This window comes from Pelobates fuscus, chromosome 5 (assembly GCF_036172605.1).
Source record: "Pelobates fuscus isolate aPelFus1 chromosome 5, aPelFus1.pri, whole genome shotgun sequence".
Classification (NCBI taxonomy): Eukaryota; Metazoa; Chordata; class Amphibia; order Anura; family Pelobatidae; genus Pelobates; species Pelobates fuscus.
The window spans coordinates 158,373,712-158,398,328 of NC_086321.1; the positions used below are offsets into that span (position 1 = coordinate 158,373,712).

The following is a 24,617-nucleotide window of genomic DNA, read 5'->3' on the forward strand; positions in this document are numbered from 1 at the left end:
CTTATCAGTAATTGAACCTGTGATTTGGAGATGGCACGGTGGGTAGTGTTTCAGCAGCAGTATCTCACCAGCTAATTGACAAATTAACTCTGAGCAACACAATGATTTATGCATTACTAAATTGAGAGTATATAGAGATCCTTGCTAAACTTTTAGTTTTGTGTCTCCTGAGGCTGTGTTTCTCGCAATGCTTATTTAACTTTTTAAGAAAATCATTGTGTAAGTATAGTCAAAACCCCATGTAAGAAGTCAAATCATTCAAAAATGGTGTTACTAATAACAATAGAGGAGGGGGCACCATGACACCATAACCACTATAGTGTGATGTAGTGGTTATGGTGCTTGGAGTGTTCCTTTAAGAAAATTCCACGTACACAGACCTTTGGTCTATTCTCTGTTTTGTCTGCTATGAAAATTAACACACAAGTTCTGTTTTCACTGGTAAAATGAAAAGTAATGCTTGGTCTACAATATAAAATGGTACAAGCAGTTGACCTGGACCCTCGGATTAATTGTGCTTAACCTTAAGGGACATCTGTTTGTTGGGCATGGATTCTGGATGAGACTTTCCAGGAAATAATGTTATTTGTGTCCTTTTTATTTAGTTTTCTTTTGTGTTTATTCAATTTATGATCTATATTTAAAATGACAGACATGGATTATATACCGTATTTATGGAGTGTATTGTGGTGTTGTTCAATAAGCAATTGATCTAATGTGTTACTCTATTTTAACAGGAAAGCTTGGCGAAACTAGGAATTGCTACCAAGGATGAGAGCCATAGCTGGTTTACAGGAGAAAACCTTGGGCTCTCAGGGTATGTTTCATAAACCAGGACTGATAATCTTCTATAATTAGATGTACTTATAATATTTATGATTGTCCCATTATACTATCAAGGGTTTCCGTTTAGCTGAATAGGTAACTGATACATATATAATTCTAAAAGAAAAAAAAAATCTGACAGAATATATTATGAGCAAAGTTTCTCTTAATTGAGAAGAAATGCACATATTATGGTATGATCCATTTCTGTTCTCACAGCAACTTCTCGTTCCACATTCATGACTTTGGCCAGCACTTTGTGCCAGTTTTTCTTTTTCAAATATTTTCAAAGATCATTGCTGTATATAAACAAAGGGGTAATAAATATTTTGGTTACAACTTTGCCTTGAGCATTATTCACTTGCCCCCTCAAAGCAATGCACGCGGCATTCTACTGTGCATGGCATGTGTCATAGCTGATGGCTGGTTGTCTGAATAGCCATGTACATCTATCTTGGGCAGTTGTATATTGACTTTCTCTAGTTTGGAGGAGCATGGCAAATGGTTGTACCAAAAGATAAAGAAGAAATATTTGTTTGTTTATTTGTAATCCATTTTTCTAGCATAGTGTGTGTGTGTGTGTGTGTGTGTGTGTATGAACTTTGCAAAAAAGGACTCCGTGACGTCTGCCATGATTGAGTCACTCGGGCATTATTTTGGTAGTTCTCATACATATCATTGGATGAGTTTATTTAGTTTAAATAACCTTTCATGGATAGCCAGGGAGAAAAAGTAAAATAAAAATGTTAACACATAAATAGATCTATGTATTTCTCTCGAAATATTTTAGTGTAAGTAATTTAGTATTCCAATCTGCAATGTTCACTACCCTTTCAAAAATGCATTAAATGCTAAACAGTTCTCAGTAGCCTGCAGCGGTCTTACCTTTATCTCGCAGCTGTTGTCTACTCTCAGCATGCATTTCCAAACATGCCTTTGGGATTTCAAAATAGCTTATTTTAGTTGTTTTTATTGGAAATGTTTAATGGGGTTAAAGCTTCTGGGTCTGTCTGCCCCTTTGTAAATGTATTCGATCTGTTTTAGCTGTGTGGTCAGACATACAAACTGGAATCTAAAGCTCTTGCTGAAAAATATGTACATGTCAAAGACAACCTTTGGGAGATTTTATCAGATATGATCTGGATAGAAGTTGATACTATTAGGTTAGAGCGAAAGGGAGTGTGTGTTTGCATTGGTGTACACACCGAATACACATGACCTCTGCAGTATTAATATTATAAAAAGTGTAGGGTATGAGGAAAAACCGTAAAATTTGGTGCTACTATCACCTAGTGTGAATCACTCAACCACACAAAACTAAAGTGCATAAGAAATATTTGGTGAGAGCACTCAATATATACAATTAGAACTATATTACCAGAACCGTCCTGGATATATATCTAAAACAGTAAGACATAAAAGAGAAAAGGAACATAGGATAATATTGTTAAAAATAGATAAAATGAGTATAGGTAACTAGTTGACCTCACATGCTTCTGAGTCACTTATAAAAGCTGACTCAGACTAAGGACTTGTATTGGAGATGACAAGCTTTTAGGCTGGACGTCTTGTATAGATGTAGAAGATATAGATGAGTTATCCCTGGATGTAAATTTTCAATTATTCCAGGATGCAGGATCAAAGTAAAATTATTTATTTGATATAAACTCAGAAATATTCAAATACAAGTTAAAAATTGTCCATAGGTAATACCGCGACGCATTTCGGCAGTAGAGCCTTTCTCAAGTGGTGCTGTATGTTCATCTCCAGTATTTTCCTTTTATGTGAGTAGGTTGGCGCTCTTTTCCGCGGTGTTTGTGTTCTTTTACTTCCGCTTTCGTCATCCGGAATTGTCCGACGTGTCCCGCACCACATGACGTCATTCCGGCGCTATAGGCCGGAAATATTATCGGCGCCATTTTCAAAAAGTCCTTGTCATGTATTCTTTGCCAGTTCTTAATAGAATACAGTCTTTTAGACATAAGAGCATATAAATATTATATATAAAACCTTCTAAATGAGGTAAATAGAAGGGAAAGAGAAATATATATAGTGTTAAATGGGGAAATAGCTAAGACAAACATATAAAAGTATTATAATTATTTGCAGTACATTTAATATATATTGTAAAGTAATTTAAAAGGACAGTCCTTCCTAGTGAGGAAATGGCTGAAGCTCCTGATGGACTGCTTAAATGGACGATGCAAAGGGAGTTTATCCCTGCTGGCTCTTAGCCCAGGTAGACCAAAGTGATGAGACACAGGTGCTTGTGGTGTAGCTGCGCCCAGGGGGGGGCTGCTCACCTCCTGCTTCTTCCCTCTGTGCTCACGGGTCCGATCAGGCATCGGTGCTGATACAAGACGTGCTTCTAATTTTACCCAGAAGTTCTTAAAGTGCTCGGTCAAGCGATCTAGTATGTGCTCTGCTGCACTTTGATGAGTCTTCAGTAACTGTGGCGACCCGTGCTCTGGGAACGGTTGCATGTCTGCCATTGTGAGTGGGTCTGCTGCAGTCAAGATAAGTGTCAGAGCAGTTAAATTAAAAATATTTAACTTACCTTGCTTTCAGTGGCGAGACACTGCCTTTGAAGCCACCAGATCCACCTCTCACAATGTCACAACTCTTCTTGGGTTTTCTCATCCAATACAGTGCTTTAAATAGAAAAGCATAGGTCACGAGAAGTGCATGCCACACTCATCCAGTCACAGGCTTCTTATAGGGAAATGCTATGATTAGAATTTGATAGCATTTGATGTTGAACATCACATAACCAAAGCAAACTCAATCATTGCCGAAGAAAGACTGCCACTACAGATGTGTTGAGCCCTGCAATGTAAACGTTGCCATATCTACGAAATTGTGATTTTCTACAAAACTTCCTAATGCTATAATTTTAATCTATCTATATTACTGTCCCACCACCGTATGAGAGTTGGAAGAGTTTTACAGTGAGTTTTAGGAAACTAGTGTACATGCATGGTGAAATACTGCACTGCGCCAATCAAATGTTCTCTCTGAGATTATCTGATTAAAATAGCCAAGTTCCACTTCAGCAGAATCACCTCTGGTGGCTGTCAGTTACAGCCACAAGTGGCATTTTAGCCATGCAAAATGTAAACGTTGAGCAGCAATGTTGCGATGAAGTAATCTGGGTGCTTCTAATGTCCCTTTAAGGCAGCATCTATCAATATTGTGTGTATGTGTACATGTTCTGTTCATCTCCCACAGAAAACTGTTTTTTTTTTTTTTTTTTTTTTTTTTTTTTAGAGAATGCTTAGCCATATCCAGCATTATTTTTTGGAAACAAAGTGGATTGAGATTCCAGGGATTTGTTTAAAAAAAATGCATTTTAATTCATTTAAAATTGAAAACCATTCTACTTAGCCTTTTTTTTAAATGGAAAAAAAATATCTGGTATGATCAGAAAACTGGCTAATTAGATCCAAAAGAGCTACTCAACTCCCCAAAAAGTCAGTTGGATGGTATTTTTTTTTTTTTTAATTCTTTATTTTTGTTGTGCACGGAATAACAAAAAATGCTTGCAATGCCACGATAGCAGTTACAGGCGATTTTAAAAACAGGTATATGTTAACAGTTGCATGGCATTTGGAAAAAGGCACAATTTTTATGATGTGAAAACAAGCTTAATACACGCTAACTTTGTATGTCTGTTGTAGCGGTTCACGTTATGATCATCAGGCTTAAGACTGCAAACATACAGAGAGTATATACTAAGAATTAATAAATTGTTAAACATTGCTCAGCTAGCTAGAATGCCCTGTTTTAATGGCTTAACCTAAGTTTAATCAAGAGTGTCATACAGGGTTACAGGGGGATAGTTAAAGGCTCATCAAGCTTAAATAACTTTTGCTGCCTTAGGTCAGGGAGGTCTGCAGTGCTAAAAATCAAAAGTTTTAAAACACTTATATGTAAATCATTGCTAAGAAAATCATGTCGCTCAATGCTGGAGTGCTTAACATCTAATAGGTGGGCCTGCGCAGTACGTAACCAAAAAGCAAGAGGTACGTAACCAAAAGGCATTGTGTAGGTAAAACACTAACGGCAGGCTATGTACTATGCATGTACGTGCGCTGTGTACTACCACTACATCGCGCTTAATAAAGTGATTAGTCTCAGGATTAGCAAAGGGCATTGCATTAGTTATAGTGCCGCATCAACAGCTACCAGTTATAGGAGCTACATCTACAGAAAACAATATCTCAATTTTGGCACTATTATGCACGGTTGATCTAATATCTTCAAGGCTGGTTGCAAACATGACTTAGATATTTCTATTTAGGCTCAGACCATTTAGTAGTTTAGGCACTGTATCTGATAGCCATTCCCTGAGGGAGGCTCCCAGCTGGCAGTTAAACATTAAAAGGATGCATACAGGATACACATAAACATTAAAGAAATATAAACGAAATAGAATGCATGCAGACATTAATAAGGCCTGTGGTAGGTGAGTTGCTTAGCCTTGTGGAGGTGGTAACTGAGTCCCGAGTTGGGTGCGATTCACAGTTCGTGGGTCATCCTACAGGTTACTGAGCCACAGCACTTCCCTGCCAGTCTATGGGACAGTTTGTTCAGCCTATGCCCACGGCTGGGAGGCCGCCGCTTCCGGGTGCCGGAGGTGCCATGTTTTGGCAGGTGGGTCCAAGGCGTTGGTAGAGTGGGTGGCCGTCTCCTGGGGTGGCTCTCTGTCCATGTCGGTCCCTTGTAGAGGACTGTGATGTTTGGTAGGTCGCTTTTGTGTTCCCCACACCCTTCTGCAAACCGGGTCTGAGTGGGTCTTGTGCTGTCTCCTGTCGACTGGATATCGGTGCGTGGGGTCTCCACCTCCCATGTCCTCGGCCCAAGACCTTTTTGGGGTCCCGTGCCTGGTGTCCATTGATCCTTTCCACGGGATTGTGGGCCCATGGGTTCTCCGGGTGTCGGATGGCCCTCTGGGTGTATGGACGGCAGTGAGGGGTTACCTCCGTTTGAGCCCTCGGCTCGGAAGAAGAGCAGGTGTGGTAGGCCCCGGCATCCTCCATCCGCACCGCAGGAGGTGTATGTACATGTGTGCCGTTTCTCTCTACAGTCTCCTGCCTGGGTGAGGGGTATGTTTCAAGGATTTTGTTGTGGGGCCGTTGTTTTGAGCGGGAGGGTTGTCTCTGAGCTCTGTCTTGGATCCGACACCAGAATTTGTGACAGATGTCGTCAAATCTCTGATTGAATGCGGTGAGCCAGTCTTGTGTTGTCAGGCCTGACAATGATTGCTGAGTCGCTGAGGCGGCGGCCATGTTGCGTGCGCCGTGTGGGTCTCTAATGGGCCCCTTGCTTGTTGCTGGAGAGCGAGAGTTCTTGAACAGGGACTGGGATATCCCCCCCGGTCCAGAGGGGGGGGGGGGGGTAACTGGGTGAGCGACAGAGTGGTAGATGTGTTGCAGCTGCTTGTGGGTCGGGTGATCGGCCGTTTCACTCGCCCGTCAGCTGTGGTAGGCCTCAGTGTAGTCTCTGTAAGAGATTCGAGTAGGTAAGTCCACAAGGTTGCAGGAACTTCTCCCGGGATCGTACTTAGATGTGTGCAGCTTTGTAGGGTGTCGGCGGCTGGCTGGGTGCCCGATATCAGGCAGATTGTGAGCTCTAAGTATGGAGCTCATGCGATGTGCAGCCAGTCGCCATGCTGCCCAGGCCCCGCCCCCCTTGGATGGTATTTTAAATGGAATGTTACACCACTATTGCTGAAGAAAAAAATATTTCTGTAGTAAGATCCAGAAATATTTGGACACTGACACAAGTTTTGTTATTTTGGCTTTTTACCCCCAAACAATGACAGTTAAACAATGAATAAAGGCTTAAAGTACAGTCTCTCAGCTTTATTTCAGGGTATTCACATCAAAATTGGAGAAAGGGTTGAGAGTATTCCATCTCAAAATGGAGGAAGGTTTTATGAATTACAGCTCTTTAATATGTAATTGACTCAAAAGATGCTTCATGGACAGGTATAGGCTATTCCTTCATTATGTCTTCATCAAATTAGCATGTAAAAGATCTGGAGTTGTTACTTTGAACTCCCAACGTGCAGTCAAAGGAGCGCTCAATGCAAGTAAAACAGGCTATCTTTAGTCTGCCAAAAAATAAAATCAATCAGAGAGGTAGCAGGAACATTTGGAGTGGCCAAAGCAACAGTTTGGTACATTTTGAGAAAAAAAAAGAATGCAATGATGAGCTCTGCAACACAAAAAGTCCATGCAAAACAGTGGTAGATGATTGTAGGATTCTTTTTATGGTAAACAAAAAACCCTTCACAACATCGAGCCAAGTGAAGAACACTCTAGCAGGTAGCCATATCATTATCCAAGTCTAAAATAAAGAGAAGACTTTACAAGAAAAAATGTAGAGGGTTCACCACAAGGCCTCAAGAATAGAAAAGCCAAATTAGACTTGCCAAAAAATTTTTTCTAAAAAATCCAGCCCTGTTCTGGAACAGCATTCTTTGGATCAAACCTGTACTAGAATAATGGTAAGAAAAATGTATGGAGATTCTTGGAACGGCTCATGATCTAAAGCATCTGTAAAACACAGTGGAGGCAGTGAGGTGGCATGGACACGCATGGCTTCCAACGGTACTGGGTCACCAGTGTTTATTGATGATGTGGCTGAAGACAGAAGCAGCTGGATGAATTCTGAAGTGTATAGGGATATATTGTCTACTTGGATTCAGCCAAATTTAGTGAAGATTGGACAGCACTTCAATATACAGATGTACAATCACCCAAAACATATAGTGAAAGCAGCCCAGGAGTTTTTGTAAATCAAAGAAGTGAAAAATTCTGCAATGGCCATGTCAATAACCTGATCTCAACTCGATCGAGTATTGTGCCTATTTCACTTTCACTTGAATTTCACTTGCTAAAGATAAAACACAAGGCAGAAAGACCCATAACAAACCGACTGAAGACAGCTGCAATAAAGGCCTGGCAAAGCATCACAAAGGAAAAAAAACTGCGTTTGGTGATGTCCATCCGTTCCAGAGTTCAAGCAATCATTGCCTGCAAAGGATTCTCAACAAAGTATTACAAATTTAAATTTTGTTTATATTTTGTCTGTTTGTCCAATTACATTTGAGCTACTGAAATAATGGGACAGTGTATGAAAATTTTTGCAATTACTTAAGGCGTCACAAGATATTTATGTTACACCCCTTAAATTAACAATGAAAGTCTGCACTTAAATTGCATCTTGGTTGTTTCATTGCAAATCTATTGTGGTGGCGTACAGAACCAAAATTATTAATATTGTGCCGGTGTCCAAATATTTCCAGACCTAAATACATACTGATTGCTTTATTGATATTATTAGATATAAATGTACTTTTTGTGTGCTATAAGTGTCCTTTAAAGTAAGTGCATCTAAATGAATCAATTATATATTACTCTAGATTTTACTGAAATTAAATGCTTGACTAGGCTAGATTGTCTGCTTGCTTTTATTAGACATTTATTTATATGTTTTAATAACAGAAGGCACAGCAATCCTGAATTAAAACTTAACAGGTTGAACATGTCTGACTATGCCAACAGTATCTAGACAAAACGTTGGCATATTTACAGTTTAATTTATGTATCCCATAAACATCTGTACTACAAACATACAATTCTGACAGATGGGGCAATCCAGTTTGAATTGTCTAAGTATGCAAGCACTGTTTGGTTTTAAAATATGTTTTTTACCATATATTTCTAAAAATGTTTGTTCACCAGGGTCAGTCAAGGTCAATGATGGTTATCTTTGCACTCGATGTTCATGAGAAACTATTACCCAGGATGCTGATCCGTGCATTCTTGTAAATATAGTTCACAAACTTTTAAATTGCCAGAGTTAGTCTTCACTGAACTAGGTGCCGAAGATGACTGAGCATCATGGGAGCTGTAGTTTATAAACCAATGCAGTTCCAAGCAAAGCAATGCGTAAACCAGGTTACCCGACAGATCACTTAAACACTTGGTGCTTATATAGTTCGAACATGCAATACATTTAGAATTATTTGTATAGCACTAACTTATTCCACAGCACTGTGCAACAGGAAACGAGACCAACATTTATTTCTAGCCAAACATGTATGACTTACGGGAACAGTAGGCAAAGTGGACCCTGTCCAAACAAGCTCACAAGCTAAATGCAGTGTGTTATCCCTGTTCATGATTTAGTGTTGCCACTTGCCAAATGAATTCTATTGTACAGCTTAATAACACTGTTTTGCTAATGCAGTCTTTGTGTAGTTTTATAGGTCATTCATTGATTTTAGTGCAATGATTACAAGAATAGATGTACATGACCCTACTATCAACTCCAGTCTATCATAGCAAACTGGTGGTATCTATATTTTTCCTATTAGAACTACATAAATGTCTGTCACGCTGTGCACCAGAGGGTACAATTAGGAGGAAATATTGCATGGGTTCTCTTTTTTTATTTTTTTTGCACAGTGGTAAAGCTGTCATAGTTAATGTTGCAATGCATAGAAATACCAGTCTAACAGGTATGCATGAAGGTTATCAGGATTTTGTCCAGGACAGCAGTCACAAATGTATATGTTACATTGTATATTATATTTATTTTGATGGATTTCAGTCTTGGGCAACTTTGAAGTTGGCGTTTAAGGATTCATTGCTAGAGCTTGTTTTATTGCCTTGCACTTTATTGTATCTCAATACCGTTAGAAGATTAATAGACAAAATGACTTTTTAAAGGGAAGCTCCAGCTTACAGAAAGGGAAAAAAAAATCTTTCAAAATGTATTAAATTACACCACATACACATTGAAAAATGTAAAATGAAAAACTGAACTTAACTTTAAATCCCAATATAAATGCAATGATTAGCTACCACATTAAATGCATTGATAGGTAAACTGAATAGCATTTATCATTGCAATGGTACCTGTCAAGGGGTGAGATATATCAGACCGCAAGTAAGCAAGTTCTTGAATTTCATGTTTTGGAAGTAGGAAAAATGGACAAGCGAAAAGACCAGTTACTGATTGCTAGATGACTGGGTCAAAGCATCTCCAAAATGTCAAGTCTTGTGGGGTTTTCCCAGTATGCAGTGCTTATTGCCTACAAAAAGTAGTGCAAGGAAGGACAACCGGTGAACTGGCATCAGAGTTATGGGCACCCAAGACTCATTCGTGCACATGGGGAGCAAAGGCTAAACAATCTGGTCCAATCACACAGAAGAGCTAATGTAGCTCGGATTACTGAAAAGCTTAATGGTGGCCATGATAGAAAGGAGTCCGAACACACAGTGCATCGCAGATTGCTGCTGTGGCAAAGCTCCTGTACTCCGACAGAGTACCCCCGCCCAGTCCACTTACTAGCCATTAGGGAGGGAGCCTGGAATGCTTCAACCCCAGTCGCTGATGCTTGACAGGGGTCTCTCCAGAACTCTAACACCCGACTAGACTTTTCTTCCAAGCAGGAATCGTCCCCTCTGCCTATTCCATTGCAACTTTTTTCCCAGGCAGATACCACCTCTGCCTGCAATGTGATTGCTTTTGTCTTTATAAAGTCCGTTGCGGCTCTCAGGCCTAGTCATAGGGCTAGAGGGATCGTGCAGCTAGCCAATAGGTACGACAACTCTGTGACTGGGATCCATAAAAATCCACACAGGACACACAGTTCCCAATAGAACTAACATGCAAAGCTTTATTTTTACTTGGGACTAGCCAATATGATCATTACATAAAGCTTACGGTGACACACTCAAACAAATGCATAAAACAGGGGGGTGGAGCCAAGCTGCCATGCAGAGAGGTCGCACATGAGACAAGCTCCGTGCCAAAACGCTTGTATTTGGCCCAAAAGTGGGCAAAAACCTACCAAATCGACGATTAAACGACCTAAAGAAGTGAGCACTTACATGCAGAAGCACAGCGGCAACTTTCCTGACCGAAATCGGTGGCATCTGACCGGGGATAGACCTGAGGCCTACTCAGACGAAGCAAGAGAGGCGCCCGACATCCACGCCGTCTGTAGCAACTTGCTCAGAGGTCTCCCAGGTACACTTCCTCCCCCCCCCCCACCGGTGAGGGATATCCCGGTACTCTAAGCTTGAGACACAACGGCTGGAACAGCTCCGACAAACACCAGGCAACTGGACCGCAGCTAAGATGGCCGCCCAACGAGAACCCCAAAAGCGGGGCGCACAAGCCCAACCATACACTCACCCTCTGGGGGAATTTGACTGGCTCTGCCAGAGCCTCTGGAAGATGCTGCGTGAACGAGGACTGCCTTACCGCCGGGCGGCAAAACTAGTGGCTACATGGATTCGTCCAGTAACCCGCCGGCGCCACTACAGGCACCCACCACAGGCATCCGGGAAGGCTGCCAGGCTACGCACACACCGCCGCTCTCACGGGCAGGAAGCCACACCATGTTACATGAGTGACCACGCAGGCCCCCACATCGAGGCAACAAAGAATGCTAAACCAACCTCCCACGCCAGCTACTTACATGACCCGAGAGCCGGCGCTCGACGAAGCTTGACCCGGTCCCCCCAAACTACAACCGCAAACCGGGGAGACACACGGCTACACACTCCACTGCATGCTGCTGGAACGGAGTCCCAGCCCAGGGGCACCTTTGAAGACAAGAACCACGTCCAGGCAACGGGCATCGGCTAAAGGGCCTACCTCAATGCCCCTCAAGTGGACATTTCCCACCTGCATCTGGAGGGCACGCTTACAGCCATCGATATGCGGTCTAATCGCATCAAGGGACCACAACATTTTTCTCTAGGTCCTGCTGTTGAGACAACACGTTACCAGTGACTCTGTACAATAATAACTATCGCCAGCGCGACTCTTATCCTCACATATATTACCTCAACATAGTGAACCAAGTGGAGATGGCTCCATAATTTAGAAACATAAATATGATAAAACGTGCGAGTTGCCTAGCTTATTATCTTATGCTTTGGAAGTGTACAATCTACCTAGCCAGTTACATCCTACTTTTTATTAGAGCTGTATAAAACACAGGCATTGAATTTAGTGAGTTATGCAGGGCCTTCACCGGACTTCACATAACCTGAAAAGCCAGCAAGCAGCTAGATGTAATGAGAATATCACAAAATCCTAATGCTTATATGTTCAACCTGTTATCAGTTTACTTAGTTTGCTTTTTCTACTGTCTAGAGTTGGCAGGGGCTGTTTGTATATAACTGTTAGATCAGGCTAACCACAATCATACATCTTGCATATTATGAATCATAAGCGTCTGCATTATCTTGTTTACTTAAAACTGCTATACATACTGCTATACAATCTTGAGCACATACCCACATATCTCCTGGCCTTTCTGTTTAAATGCTAGGAAATTGGGCAGTTCATTGTTATGAAGCGTTCTCAGGGAAACGTAACCAAGCGGCATTTTACTACCCGCCTTGAAAGCGCCACTCTTAAAGACGTAGCAAAATGTGTGCAATTAGGCTAACATGTCTGATATACAAATCTTAACTAGTCAGGCACTGTTTGCCTGTCCTTAATCGTCACAGAGCACGATGAAATCGTACTATGTTTACTGTTATTACTAAGCTACCTATTAACTAAACTGTGCAAAATGTTGGTCCCCTCGGAAACAAGCATCTACCTTAACACTCTTAGACAAGCATCTACGACACTCTTATATAGTATAGCTTGTAGATAAGCCTCCTTAATCTTTCATATACACGTTAAGTTCAGCATTATACTGTTGTCTACTCTTCTATAATATAAAAATGTGCACAGTCTATCCATGCCATATGAGTGTATATCTATGCTTATGAAAACTCTGGCATTTGCTGTTGTGGCATTGCTAGTATACAATGTACCTTGTCTAATAAATGCACAATAAAATAAAGAATTTAAAAAAAAATAAAAAATGCATAAAACCAAATCATGTGAAGAAACATATTAATAAAGGGGCGAGGAAGACAATAATTAACATTAAATATCTCTCCTGCCTGCAGAAACCATAATATGTACTCACCTGGCTATGCAGATTAACCAGCCTTGCTATTCGGCTAGTGCATATTATAGTTGCTACCAATAGGTGGCGATGTATAGGCGCCACAGCCAAGCTACCTAGTTGGTAGCAAGCACCAGAAGGACAGGAGAGCACACAAAACCTTTAGCAAAACAACAATACACTCCCTGCACCTATAATAGGCACAGGGTGACTTAGACCTAGTAGTCTAGGGTCCTACATAATGCGTCTTTATGAAACTCCAGGTGATGGTGACTACTGTCACAGCTGCGTATGGAGCTGTGTAGCTGGAGACCAGTCAGAGTGCCATTGATGACCTCTGTTCACCACTGAAAGAACTGGGCCATAGAGCAATGGAAGAATGTAGCCTGGTTTGATGAATCTTATTTTATTTTGGAATATGGTGGATGACTGTGTGTGTGTGTGTGTGTGCGTGCGTGCGTGCGTGCGTGCGCTACATGGGTAAGAGATGGCAAAAAAGATTCACTAGGGGAAAAGGGCAGTGTGGGAAACCTTGGGTCCTGGCATTCATGTGGATGTTACTTTGACACATACTACATACCTAGAGATTGTTGCAGACTACGTACACCCCTTCATGGGAATGGTGTTCGCTAATGGCAGTGGCCTCTTTCAGCAAGATAATGCACCTTGCCACATTGCAAATATTGTTCAGGAATGGTTTACATAGAATGTGACGGCAGATAAAAACTATTTGGCCCATCTAGTCTGTCCAATTTACTAAATACTCTAAATTAGTGCCTGGCCTCATCATATAGCTAGAAAAGCCTTATGCCTATCCCACGTATGCTTAAACTCCTTTACTGTATTAACCTCTACCACGTCAGCTGGAAGGCTATTCCATGCATCCACTACTCTCTCAGTAAAGTAATACTTCCTGATATTACTTTTAGAAACATAACAGTGTTCAAGGTGTTGCCTTGGACTCCAAATTCATCCAATCTTAATCTGATTAACCATCTGTGGGATGTGCTGGAAAAACAAAACTGATTCATGGAGGCCCCACTGTCAGGGTACCTGGAGTCTCTACCTTTGAGAGAGGTAGAGACTTAGAAGGTTATCCGTCCGGACGCCATGTCTCCTCGGTCTCCCGCGGTTCACTCGGTCTTGCTAACGCCGGCCGCGAGGGAGTCACTTCCTTTTATAACAGAAGGACCGGAGGTAGACGTCATGACGCTAACCCGAAACATCCTGCCACTCAAATCTCGGGAGACGAATCAGGACTCGCCGGAGGCGTGTCCCCTCTCCCTAGCCAGGATACTTAACGGTGGTTCTCTCATTCACTCATTGCCCTGTCGTGGTTCTAGTCCGCCTAGTCACACAGTGCTTTATTATTCTCTTGTCTTTTGGTTCTGACCCGGCTTTGTTGTTTACTCTCCTGCCTTTGTTATCCTTGACCCGGCTTGTCTCTCGCTTACCTGTCCTCTGTTATCCTCGACCTCGGCTTGTCTCTGACCATTCTATTGTAGTTATACGTTAGTCCGGCCATTCTAAGGACCGGTATACGTATCAGCTACTCTTTGTACTCTGCGTGTTGGATCCCTGACCCGATCCTGACATTACGACAGGGCCATGGATCCTGCAGGTACAAATTGTCAGCTTGGTTCTCCTGATCCTAGGTTTGACGCCATGGATCATAGGATGGATCAGATGGCTCTGGCACTACAGGCGCTGCTGTCTCGCCCTATTAATCCACCTGAGGAGAGGCGTAACACTTCTGCTTCTTCTGTGGGTTCAGGGTTAGAGGTAGCTACTGTAGGTGCTTCTTCCCGAGTTACCCCACCTGTACGTTATGCTGGTTCTCCTGAGAGGTGTCGTGGCTTTTTGAACCAGATCAGTATTCATTTCGAGCTACAGCCCCGTTCATACCCTACTGATAGGGCAAAGGTGGGATTTATTATTACCTTACTCATTGAGAAAGCTCTGAGATGGGCGAATCCGTTGTGGGAGAATGATAATCCATTAGTCTATAACTATAATTCCTTTGTAGCTGCTTTTAAAAGAACTTTTGACCCTCCTGGCAGGAAGGCCAATGCAGCCAGATTACTGTTGCGCCTTAGACAAGACAACCAAACACTTGTGGATTATGCACTAGAGTTCAGGTCTTTGGCGGCAGAGGTAAAATGGAATGAACAGGCCTATATAGACGTATTCTTAAATGGATTATCTGATGTAATACTTGATGAGGTAGCTACAAGAGAACTTCCCGAGAATCTGGAGGACTTAATTTCCTTTATCTCCCGTATTGACGAACGCCTAAGGGAGAGACAGAATACTCGAGATAGAACCGCTAAATCTTTCTCTAGACTAGTACCATCATTTCAAGTTGCTGAAACCAAAGATCCACAGGTTTCAGAACCTATGCAGTTAGGCCTTACTCGTCTCTCAGAGGAGGAGAGACAGTACAGGAGAAGAGAGGGACTGTGTATGTATTGTGGGTTCAGAGGTCATGTACGTTTGAGCTGTCCCAGCCGTCCGGGAAACGCTCGCACCTAAGTTTCTCTAGAGGACAGACCTTGGGTGTTTCGATTTTGTCCTCTACTCATAACTACAAAGAACATAGACTCCTATTACCGGTCTCTTTAACTTGGGAGAAGGGAACTTTAGAAACTATGGCATTGATAGACTCCGGCGCTGCTGAGAGTTTTATCGACCAAAAGTTTCTCACCAAACACACTATCCCATCCCAGTTAAGGAAGACACCCTTGGCTGTTGAAGCCATTGATGGTAGACCTTTAGTTGAGCCTGTGATTTCCCGGGAGACCACACCTCTTTACTTAACTATTGGTATTCTACACAAGGAGGAAATATCCCTACTACTCATTTCATCCCCTTCTGTTCCCATAGTCCTGGGATACTCCTGGCTTAAGAAACATAACCCCGTTATAGATTGGAGATCAGGGGAAATAGTTTCTTGGGGCCAGAATTGTCAAGAGAGTTGTTTAAAGAAAGTGTCACCTCTTTGTAGTGTCAACCCACTTAATAACGCTACTGACTCTACCAAAGTACAGATACCGTCCTTGTATCAAGATTTAAAGGCAGTATTTGACAAAAGAAAGGCTGATACCTTACCACCACATAGGCCTTTTGATTGCAAAATTAATTTACTTTCTGGTACCATGCCCCCCAGGGGTCATGTATATCCTTTGTCCACGAATGAAAACTTAGTTCTAGAAGAGTATATTCGTGAAAACCTAGACAAGGGGTTCATTAGAAGATCCTCCTCTCCTGCTGGGGCTGGATTCTTTTTTGTTAAAAAGAAGGATGGTTCTTTAAGACCTTGCATTGACTACCGAGGTCTTAACAAGATAACCATCAGAAATGTTTATCCGATTCCCTTGATCACCGAGCTTTTTGACCGATTAAAAAGTTCTAAAATTTTCACTAAGTTAGACCTTAGAGGTGCTTATAATTTGGTGAGAATCCACGACGGTGACGAGTGGAAAACTGCATTCAATACTCGATATGGGCACTATGAGTATACTGTAATGCCTTTTGGTCTCTGCAATGCTCCGGCAGTATTTCAGGACCTTATTAATGAGGTTCTTAGGGAGTTTCAAGATGACTGTGTAATTGTATACCTTGATGATATTCTTATACATTCCAGGGATATTGAGACTCACCACAGGCAAGTCAGGAGGGTTTTACACAAACTTCTTCAGCATGGCTTGTACTGCAAACTAGAGAAATGCAGCTTTGACCAATCCCAAACTACGTTTCTTGGTTATGTGATTTCTGGGGAGGGGTTTGAAATGGATCCGGAGAAGCTCCAATCCATACTAGACTGGCCTTTACCTCAGGGTCTCAAGGCTATCCAGAGATTCATTGGTTTCTCTAATTACTACAGACGTTTCATTAAGGGATACTCCTCTATCATTGCTCCCATCACTAACATGACCAAACAAGGGGCTGAGACTAAGAATTGGTCTACTGAAGCTCTTCGGGCTTTTGAGACACTCAAAGAGCTGTTTGCTTCCGCACCAATTTTAGTTCACCCTGATACTACTCTACCTTTCCTACTCGAAGTAGACGCTTCTGAGACAGGTATAGGTGCTGTTCTGTCCCAAAGGTTGGGTGTAGATAAACCATTACATCCTTGTGGATACTTTTCCAAAAAATTGTCCGGTACTGAAAGCAGATATGACATTGGTGACAGGGAACTACTAGCGGTTATAATGGCCTTGAAGGAGTGGAGACATTTATTGGAGGGTACTTTGCATCCTGTTACTATTTTGACGGATCATAAAAACTTATCCTATATTGGGGAGGCTAAACGACTATCATCTAGACAGGTTCGTTGGTCCATATTTCTCACTCACTTCAACTACGTACTCACATATAGGCCAGGTTCTAAGAATTCTAAAGCCGACGCCTTATCTCGCCAATATGAACCTGCTGCCGTATCTGAGCCGGTTTTGTCCTCTATAGTACCCAAGTGTAACATTATCGCTAACACTACTCTCAAAGTTCATTCCCCGCTACTTGATCAGATAAGGAACTTGCAGCATCTGGCACCTAGACTGACTCCGGTTTCCAGACTTTTCGTTCCTCCTGAACTTCAATTGGAGCTCTTACAGTGTCTTCACGAGAGTAAGGTGGCTGGTCATCCGGGTGTCCGCAAGACGTATTCTTTGATCTCCAAGGATTTCTGGTGGCCGTCGTTACGGAAGGATATTAAGGATTTTATCGGGGTTTGTGTGGTCTGTACTAAAACCAAACTACCGCATACGCTTCCTTGTGGCCTTCTACAACCGCTGGAAATTCCTGACAAACCTTGGTCCTGTGTGGCAATGGACTTTATTGTGGATCTGCCGGTTTCTAAAAAACACACTGTTATCCTCACCGTAGTCGATAGGTTTACCAAGATGGCACATTTCGTACCTTTGCCTAAACTCCCGACTTCTCCTGAATTGGCGGAGGTCTTTGCTAAAGAGATTTTTCGTTTACATGGGATTCCTTCTGAGATCACTTCTGATAGAGGCTCCCAATTTGTTTCACGTTTTTGGAGGTCGTTCTGTTCTCAATTAGGCATCAAATTGAATTTTTCGTCCGCCTATCATCCTCAGTCTAACGGAGCTGCTGAACGAACTAACCAGAAGATTGAGCAATACTTACGTTGTTTTGTTTCCGAACACCAGGACGATTGGGTCGGTTTGATTCCTTGGGCAGAGTTTGCGCACAACAATCTTGTTTGTGACTCCACGCATTCAAGTCCCTTCTTCATGAACTATGGCTTTCATCCATCCATTCTTCCCCCGGTTTCTCCTTCCCAAGGAGTGCCGTCGGTTGATGTCCATGTGGCCAACTTGAGGAAGTTGTGGGATCAGACTCGACAGATTCTTCTACACAATTCTGTACTGGTAAAGAAACATGCTGACAAACGTAGAAGGGCGGCTCCGAATTTTGTTCCAGGCGATAGAGTGTGGTTGAGCACTAGGAATATTCGTCTTAAAGTTCCTTCCATGAAATTCGCTCCTCGTTATATTGGTCCCTACAGGATCTTGACTCGAATTAACCCAGTGGCATATCGTCTAGCTCTTCCAGCTACTTTACGCATCCCGAACTCCTTTCACGTGTCATTGTTGAAACCTCTAATCTGTAACAGATTCTCCTCCACAATCGCCCCTCCGCGCCCTGTTCAGGTGGAGGGTCAGGAGGAATATGAGGTTAACTCCATTATTGATTCTCGTGTCTCCCGGGGACGAGTACAATATTTAGTTGACTGGAAGGGATATGGTCCTGAGGAGAGGAGTTGGGTACCACAAGAGGATGTTCATGCTCCTCGTCTTCGCAGGGCATTTCACTCCCGCTTTCCATCTCGCCCCGGCTCCTTCCGCCCGGTGGGCGTATCTGAGGGGGGGGGGTACTGTCAGGGTACCTGGAGTCTCTACCTTTGAGAGAGGTAGAGACTTAGAAGGTTATCCGTCCGGACGCCATGTCTCCTCGGTCTCCCGCGGTTCACTCGGTCTTGCTAACGCCGGCCGCGAGGGAGTCACTTCCTTTTATAACAGAAGGACCGGAGGTAGACGTCATGACGCTAACCCGAAACATCCTGCCACTCAAATCTCGGGAGACGAATCAGGACTCGCCGGAGGCGTGTCCCCTCTCCCTAGCCAGGATACTTAACGGTGGTTCTCTCATTCACTCATTGCCCTGTCGTGGTTCTAGTCCGCCTAGTCACACAGTGCTTTATTATTCTCTTGTCTTTTGGTTCTGACCCGGCTTTGTTGTTTACTCTCCTGCCTTTCTGTTATCCTTGACCCGGCTTGTCTCTCGCTTACCTGTCCTCTGTTATCCTCGACCTCGGCTTGTCTCTGACCATTTTATTGTAGTTATACGTTAGTCCGGCCATTCTAAGGACCGGTATACGTATCAGCTACTCTTTGTACTCTGCGTGTTGGATCCCTGACCCGATCCTGACACCCACCTCACAACTTGCAGGATATAAAGGATCTGCTGCTAAGATCTTGGTGCAAGATACCACAGGACACGTTAAGAGATCTTGTGGAGTCGATGCCTCATCACAGCTGCTTTTGCTGCATGAAGGAACAAAATTAGGCAGATGATTTTAAAGATGTGACTGTACATATAGATGTATGTCTATCTTTTATATTAATCTATATATATTTTTTAAATATATAAACGTCACACTGGAATATCCTTTTTCAGAGACCTACTCTCCAACTGGGAAATTACTTTCAAATCTTTTCTTTGAATGTGAAAGCTGTGCATTTATTTTATTTAAAAGGTTTTGGGCCACAAGGTTCTGCGGGGTCTGTAAAGTGAAAAATGTTTGGTCTTTAAAGGTTAAAAATAAATTCTCTATTTCAAATAGGCACATTTAATGATTCAAGTGCACAAACAATTTTGTGTAAGAGTTTAAAACCTGCAGTAATATGTAAATACAGCCTAATTGTATACAAAGTGTATACTAGTCTCCGGTGAAGTTCCTTGTAGATCCCGGTATATTTAAAGGAACACTATAGTCACCTAAATTACTCTGGCTAAATAAAGCAGTTTTAGTGTATAGATCATTCCCCTGCTATTTCACTGCTCAATTCACTGTCATTTAGGAGTTAAGTCACTTTGTTTCTGTTTATGCAGCCCTAGCCACACCTCCCCTGGCTATGATTGACAGAGCCTGCATGAAAAAAAAAACTGGTTTCACTTTCAAACAGATGTAATTTACCTTAAATAATTGTATCTCAATCTCTAAATTGAACTTTAATCACATACAGGAGGCTCTTGCAGGGTCTAGCAAGATGTTAACATAGCAGGGGATAAGAAAATCCTAATTAAACAGAACTTGCAATAAAGAAAGCCTAAATAGGGCTCTCTTTACAGGAAGTGTTTATGGAAGGCTGTGCAAGTCACATGCAGGGAGGTGTTATTTATAGTGACTATAGTGTCCCTTTAAAATCAGAAACCAGCACTTGAACACAGATAAATGCACTTGGTTTATACCAGTGTTAGTACTGCTATTACCAATTAGGAGTATCCAGTCTTTAAATGTTGTGAGTCTAGTTATTTGATAGTCTGATTCAGTAAAGATTTTTTTTATTTTATTTTTTGAAAGCATAATACTTGAACAGCATAAGCAGAAAATAAAGGATGATACAATTTAGGTACTGTTCATACTGAATATTCGAAAGCTGCTAGAATTTTATAGTATATTTTATCAGTAGTTGAGTCCTTATGATATGCTGTTGTACGAGGTCTGTCTGGAAAGTATTCAGCCATGTAATATGAAAAATAGATACAAGATACACAAAAACATTGCATATAGGACAATAATGTCTCAGACCCATTCAAAGTAGGCGTGTTGGGACTTCACACAGTTCTTCCAGCGTCTATTCCACTGTTCAAAACACTCTGCAAAATCCTTTGTTGGAATCACCATCAGCTGCCTCATTAACATATTTACCTGAATCTCATTGACTTTCTGAAATCTCTTCCCTTTCAAAGGTGATTTTAGTTTTGGGAGAAGCCAGAAGTCACATGGCGCCAAAAGGGCTGTAAGGGGGCTGAGTCACCTGGGTGATTTTATGTGCAAAAGTTAATACAGATTTGTTGCTCTAATCACTCAGTAATTTTGACTGTGACGGCAACAGTACACATGCTCACTCAATGGCAGCCATGACTCTGCTTGGCTGCCAGGTTACATTGAAGTCGCAAAAAACATTTTTGTTATATTAACAATGGCTGGTTACTTTCCGGACAGATCTTGTATGTATCCAAAAGAGGGAGCCATGCTATAACTGCTGAAATAAGGATAATGGTGCATAAATTCCAATATATTACATATATTTTAAAGGGACACTATAGTCACCAGAACAACTACGGCTTATTGAATTTGTTCTGGTGAGTAGAATAACCTTCAGGCTTTTTGCTGTAAACACTCTTTTCAGAGAAAATGCAGTATTTACATTACAGCCTAGTGATAACTTTACTGGCCTCTCCTTAGATGGCTGTTAGAGATCCTTCCTGGGTCATGGCTGCCTAAAATGGCTCTCATTCTGTTAGGATGAAATTCTGTAGTTTTGCCGACGTTCGGCAATACGGAAAGGAGGCATTGCAAGAACACGGAGGAAAGGTGAGAATTGTGGGAAAATTTCTCTGACCACAGGAAACGGAGCACACTTTGCTCCTCCGCTGGTCATAGATGGTCAAGCATAGGAAACCTTCATAAGACACAGTAGTTCCTACTTTGTCTTATGTTTTAAAGAAAACTAGAGCAGGCAGGAAGAAATGAAGAACAGATCCTAAAAGAGGGAGAAGAGGAAGCGATTAAAGAGAGGTTAGTTCAGCATGACAGTGCCGCTTTAAGAGGGAAACAGGGGAGGGACCAGAAAGGGTTTTTCTCAGTGGCAGCTCTTTGCAAGGCAGGAGCTAAACATTACTCTAGAGAGCAATAGTTTTGTAATTCAGTGACCAGTAACGGATTAGTTTTCTGATTGGCTGACCGCAAGTGATATTTTTCCAGGTCAGGCTATAGAGTATCACCATGTAATTTCAATATCCCACCCAATAAGCTGCTAGTTCCCAATAACTTTTTTTATTCTGTGCTGCATGCTGACTAACCAATTCAATCAGTAAGTGCTTTTCATGAACTGCTTTTGTTCTAGCTAACATATCCCGTACCTCTGCTTGTAGTCGCTTACTTGGAAAAAAAAAACAATCTTCTATTTATACATCTGTATCTCCTGGGGCTAGAACTGTGACTGTTCTACCAGCACAGGCAGATTCAAGTGACCTTAATCGAGGTACTATTTCTTATAGACGTGAGAAGCTAATTTCACTTCCATTGTTTTCTGAAGGGTTAATGTAGCTGCCTTCCATTATAAAAACTGGGTGATGTTCATTTACTTTTAATGAGTCTTGCCATTCGTTTTACTTTTTTGGTTATTTTTTCCTTTTTTCCAACGTATTTGAATTTCTGGTGCTGATACTAAGAACAGTGGCTGTTGGTATCCATCAAATGAACTTCACCCAGGAGTAATCAGAGATGGTATTTTCAAACCCCTAACTACTTCTGCACATCTTCAACAGCATGCTCTGCCTCTGCTATTATCTGCTTTGTCATTGTATTGTGGTGATTGTTTAATTTTATGCACATAAGTGAGAAAAACACACTCTAAAAAGACTTTGGACAGCAAACAATACAGTTTTCTTTTCAGTAGTTCCCCAAACTCCTAATGATTCTTCTTACCGAAAGTGAAATCACTGTAAAAATAAACTATAAGCAGTAAAAGTCTGGGGAGTATTTATCAAGGCGCTGTGCGTTCTGTCTTTCCATGCAGCTAAACATGATTAAATTGGCTCTGGGTTCTAGGACTATTTATATTCTGCCAGACTAACAATGCAGGAAATATATTTTAATCTGATGTGTAAATCATACAATATACATGTCGTGCTGTGAACCTAATATTTTGCTGATAGCCTGCTTTACTGTTTAACAAAACCAATTAGGCTATAAAGTTATCGTTGGTACCCATCAATAGGCTCTTCCGAATATTGTGGAACTGTGGAACTGAAAGGTAATAATCCCTGTCACAATACACTGACCCCTGAAATGCAGCTACCTGGCTAAACCCTGTGGAAGAATGTACAGTTCAAGCTGGGAGTGTTAAGTAAACGTACTGATAGCCCAGCTGTACATAACCTATCCAAACTGACTTTACTGGGGTCGATTCTTCATTCGATGATTTACATTGGACTCTGCTGGATCCTGTGTAGAGCGAAACTCTGCTCACATTTGGTTGGATATAGACTTCATTTTGGGTAGCAGGTCAAGCCTGTAGTTTTATCATCAAATTATCTAACTGAAATAAATTATCCACTAATGAATTCGCCATGGCTCATATTTGATTTGAAGGTCTTTATTCCCTTTCTGTACTTTTCTAGAATACCATTATCTCCATGTTCCATACTATGCAAGGCACAGTGGCAGGCAGTTCTCTATACAATATGGAAAACCACAGTAGGAGTAGAATAGATATAGCTGAAATGGTGCATTCTGTCACTTTGTAGAGGTAACCTGGAAAAAAAAACCTTAAGTAAAATGTTCTGCAAGTTTTATTAAATGCCACAGAGAGCTGCTTCAGTAAAGATTTAAAAAAATTCAAAAAAAATATCAAATCCTAACAAGTGTTTTTGGTTTTTGGTCTGTGTGTGTTTTGTTACATTTTGTCTGTTACCCCATACAGGACGGTTGACTTGCTGGACTGGAACAGCCTGATCGACAGCAGAACAAAGATCTCTAAACTTCTCCTTGTACCAAATTTGCAGGTATTTTTAATTGTTGTATTTTGAACTCTAGTGCGTCAGTACCACGGAATTACCCATTTGCCAGAGGCAAAATTATTGTAGGGGAATCATTGCAATTGTTGACATTGTGACACTAAACACCTTTCATGCACAGAAAAGGAAACTTTGCCCTACTCAACCAAATTTGAGGTCTCAACCCCTTAAGGACCAAACTTCTGGAATAAAAGGGAATCATGACATGTCACACATGTCATGTGTCCTTAAGGGGTTAAACAAGTCATACAAGATTTCCGATATGTTATTGTAGCAAAATAGATTTCAGTGTCTTGCATACACATTTTTATAATGTTTCCATAATGTATTTTTTTTCCTGTCCAAAGTGCAGTTCAGATATGGACATATGTGATGCGTAAGTGTAGCTTCTGCATTCACAATCTGCAGGTCAAGAGCCGTGCTACAGGGCTATTGGAAACCATAGATTTTTGCCAGACCTGGCACCTCCTAGAGTGGACTATTGTGGTTATGGTGTTTAGATTCCCCTTGAACATTATACAAATAATATTTAAACAAAATTCCTCACCCTATATGGATATGCAATACAGTGTTAAAAATATGTCCTCTAAACAAAGGCCTTTTGTTATTATTGCTAACATTATTATTGCTAATATTATTTATTACATTATCATTTTAAACAACTGTGTAGACTAGTCTCCTAAATAATAATTGTATAACTTTAGTATTAACCAATGTCTTGATCTAAAATATAAAAGGCGTAGTTGCACCTGTTTACATATTTTGTGATTTCTTACTATATTATTTTGTCTCAGCCAAACAGTTTTTTTTTTCACAGTAATGAATTTACATTTTTTTTTTATTTTAATTGTAAGAAAGCAAGCCAAGGTCTTGTTGGTTTTATTTTTGATTTATTTTATTTCTCCCTATTTACCATACTTGTGTCTATTGTGATAAAATAGAAAGCATATTTTTATAAAAA

The 24,617-nt window shown here is 41.3% G+C and overlaps 1 protein-coding gene across 1 annotated transcript in view; it reads left to right on the forward strand.

Annotated features, from left to right (window-relative positions):
* PRODH (proline dehydrogenase 1) overlaps window positions 1-24,617 on the forward strand; it is a 142,422-nt gene that overhangs the window by 89,630 nt on the left and 28,175 nt on the right. The window contains exons 7-8 of the mRNA XM_063454610.1: window positions 738-817; window positions 23,563-23,644. Of these exons, the coding sequence (XP_063310680.1) occupies window positions 738-817; window positions 23,563-23,644 (162 nt within the window). The remainder of the gene's footprint in view (window positions 1-737; window positions 818-23,562; window positions 23,645-24,617) is intronic.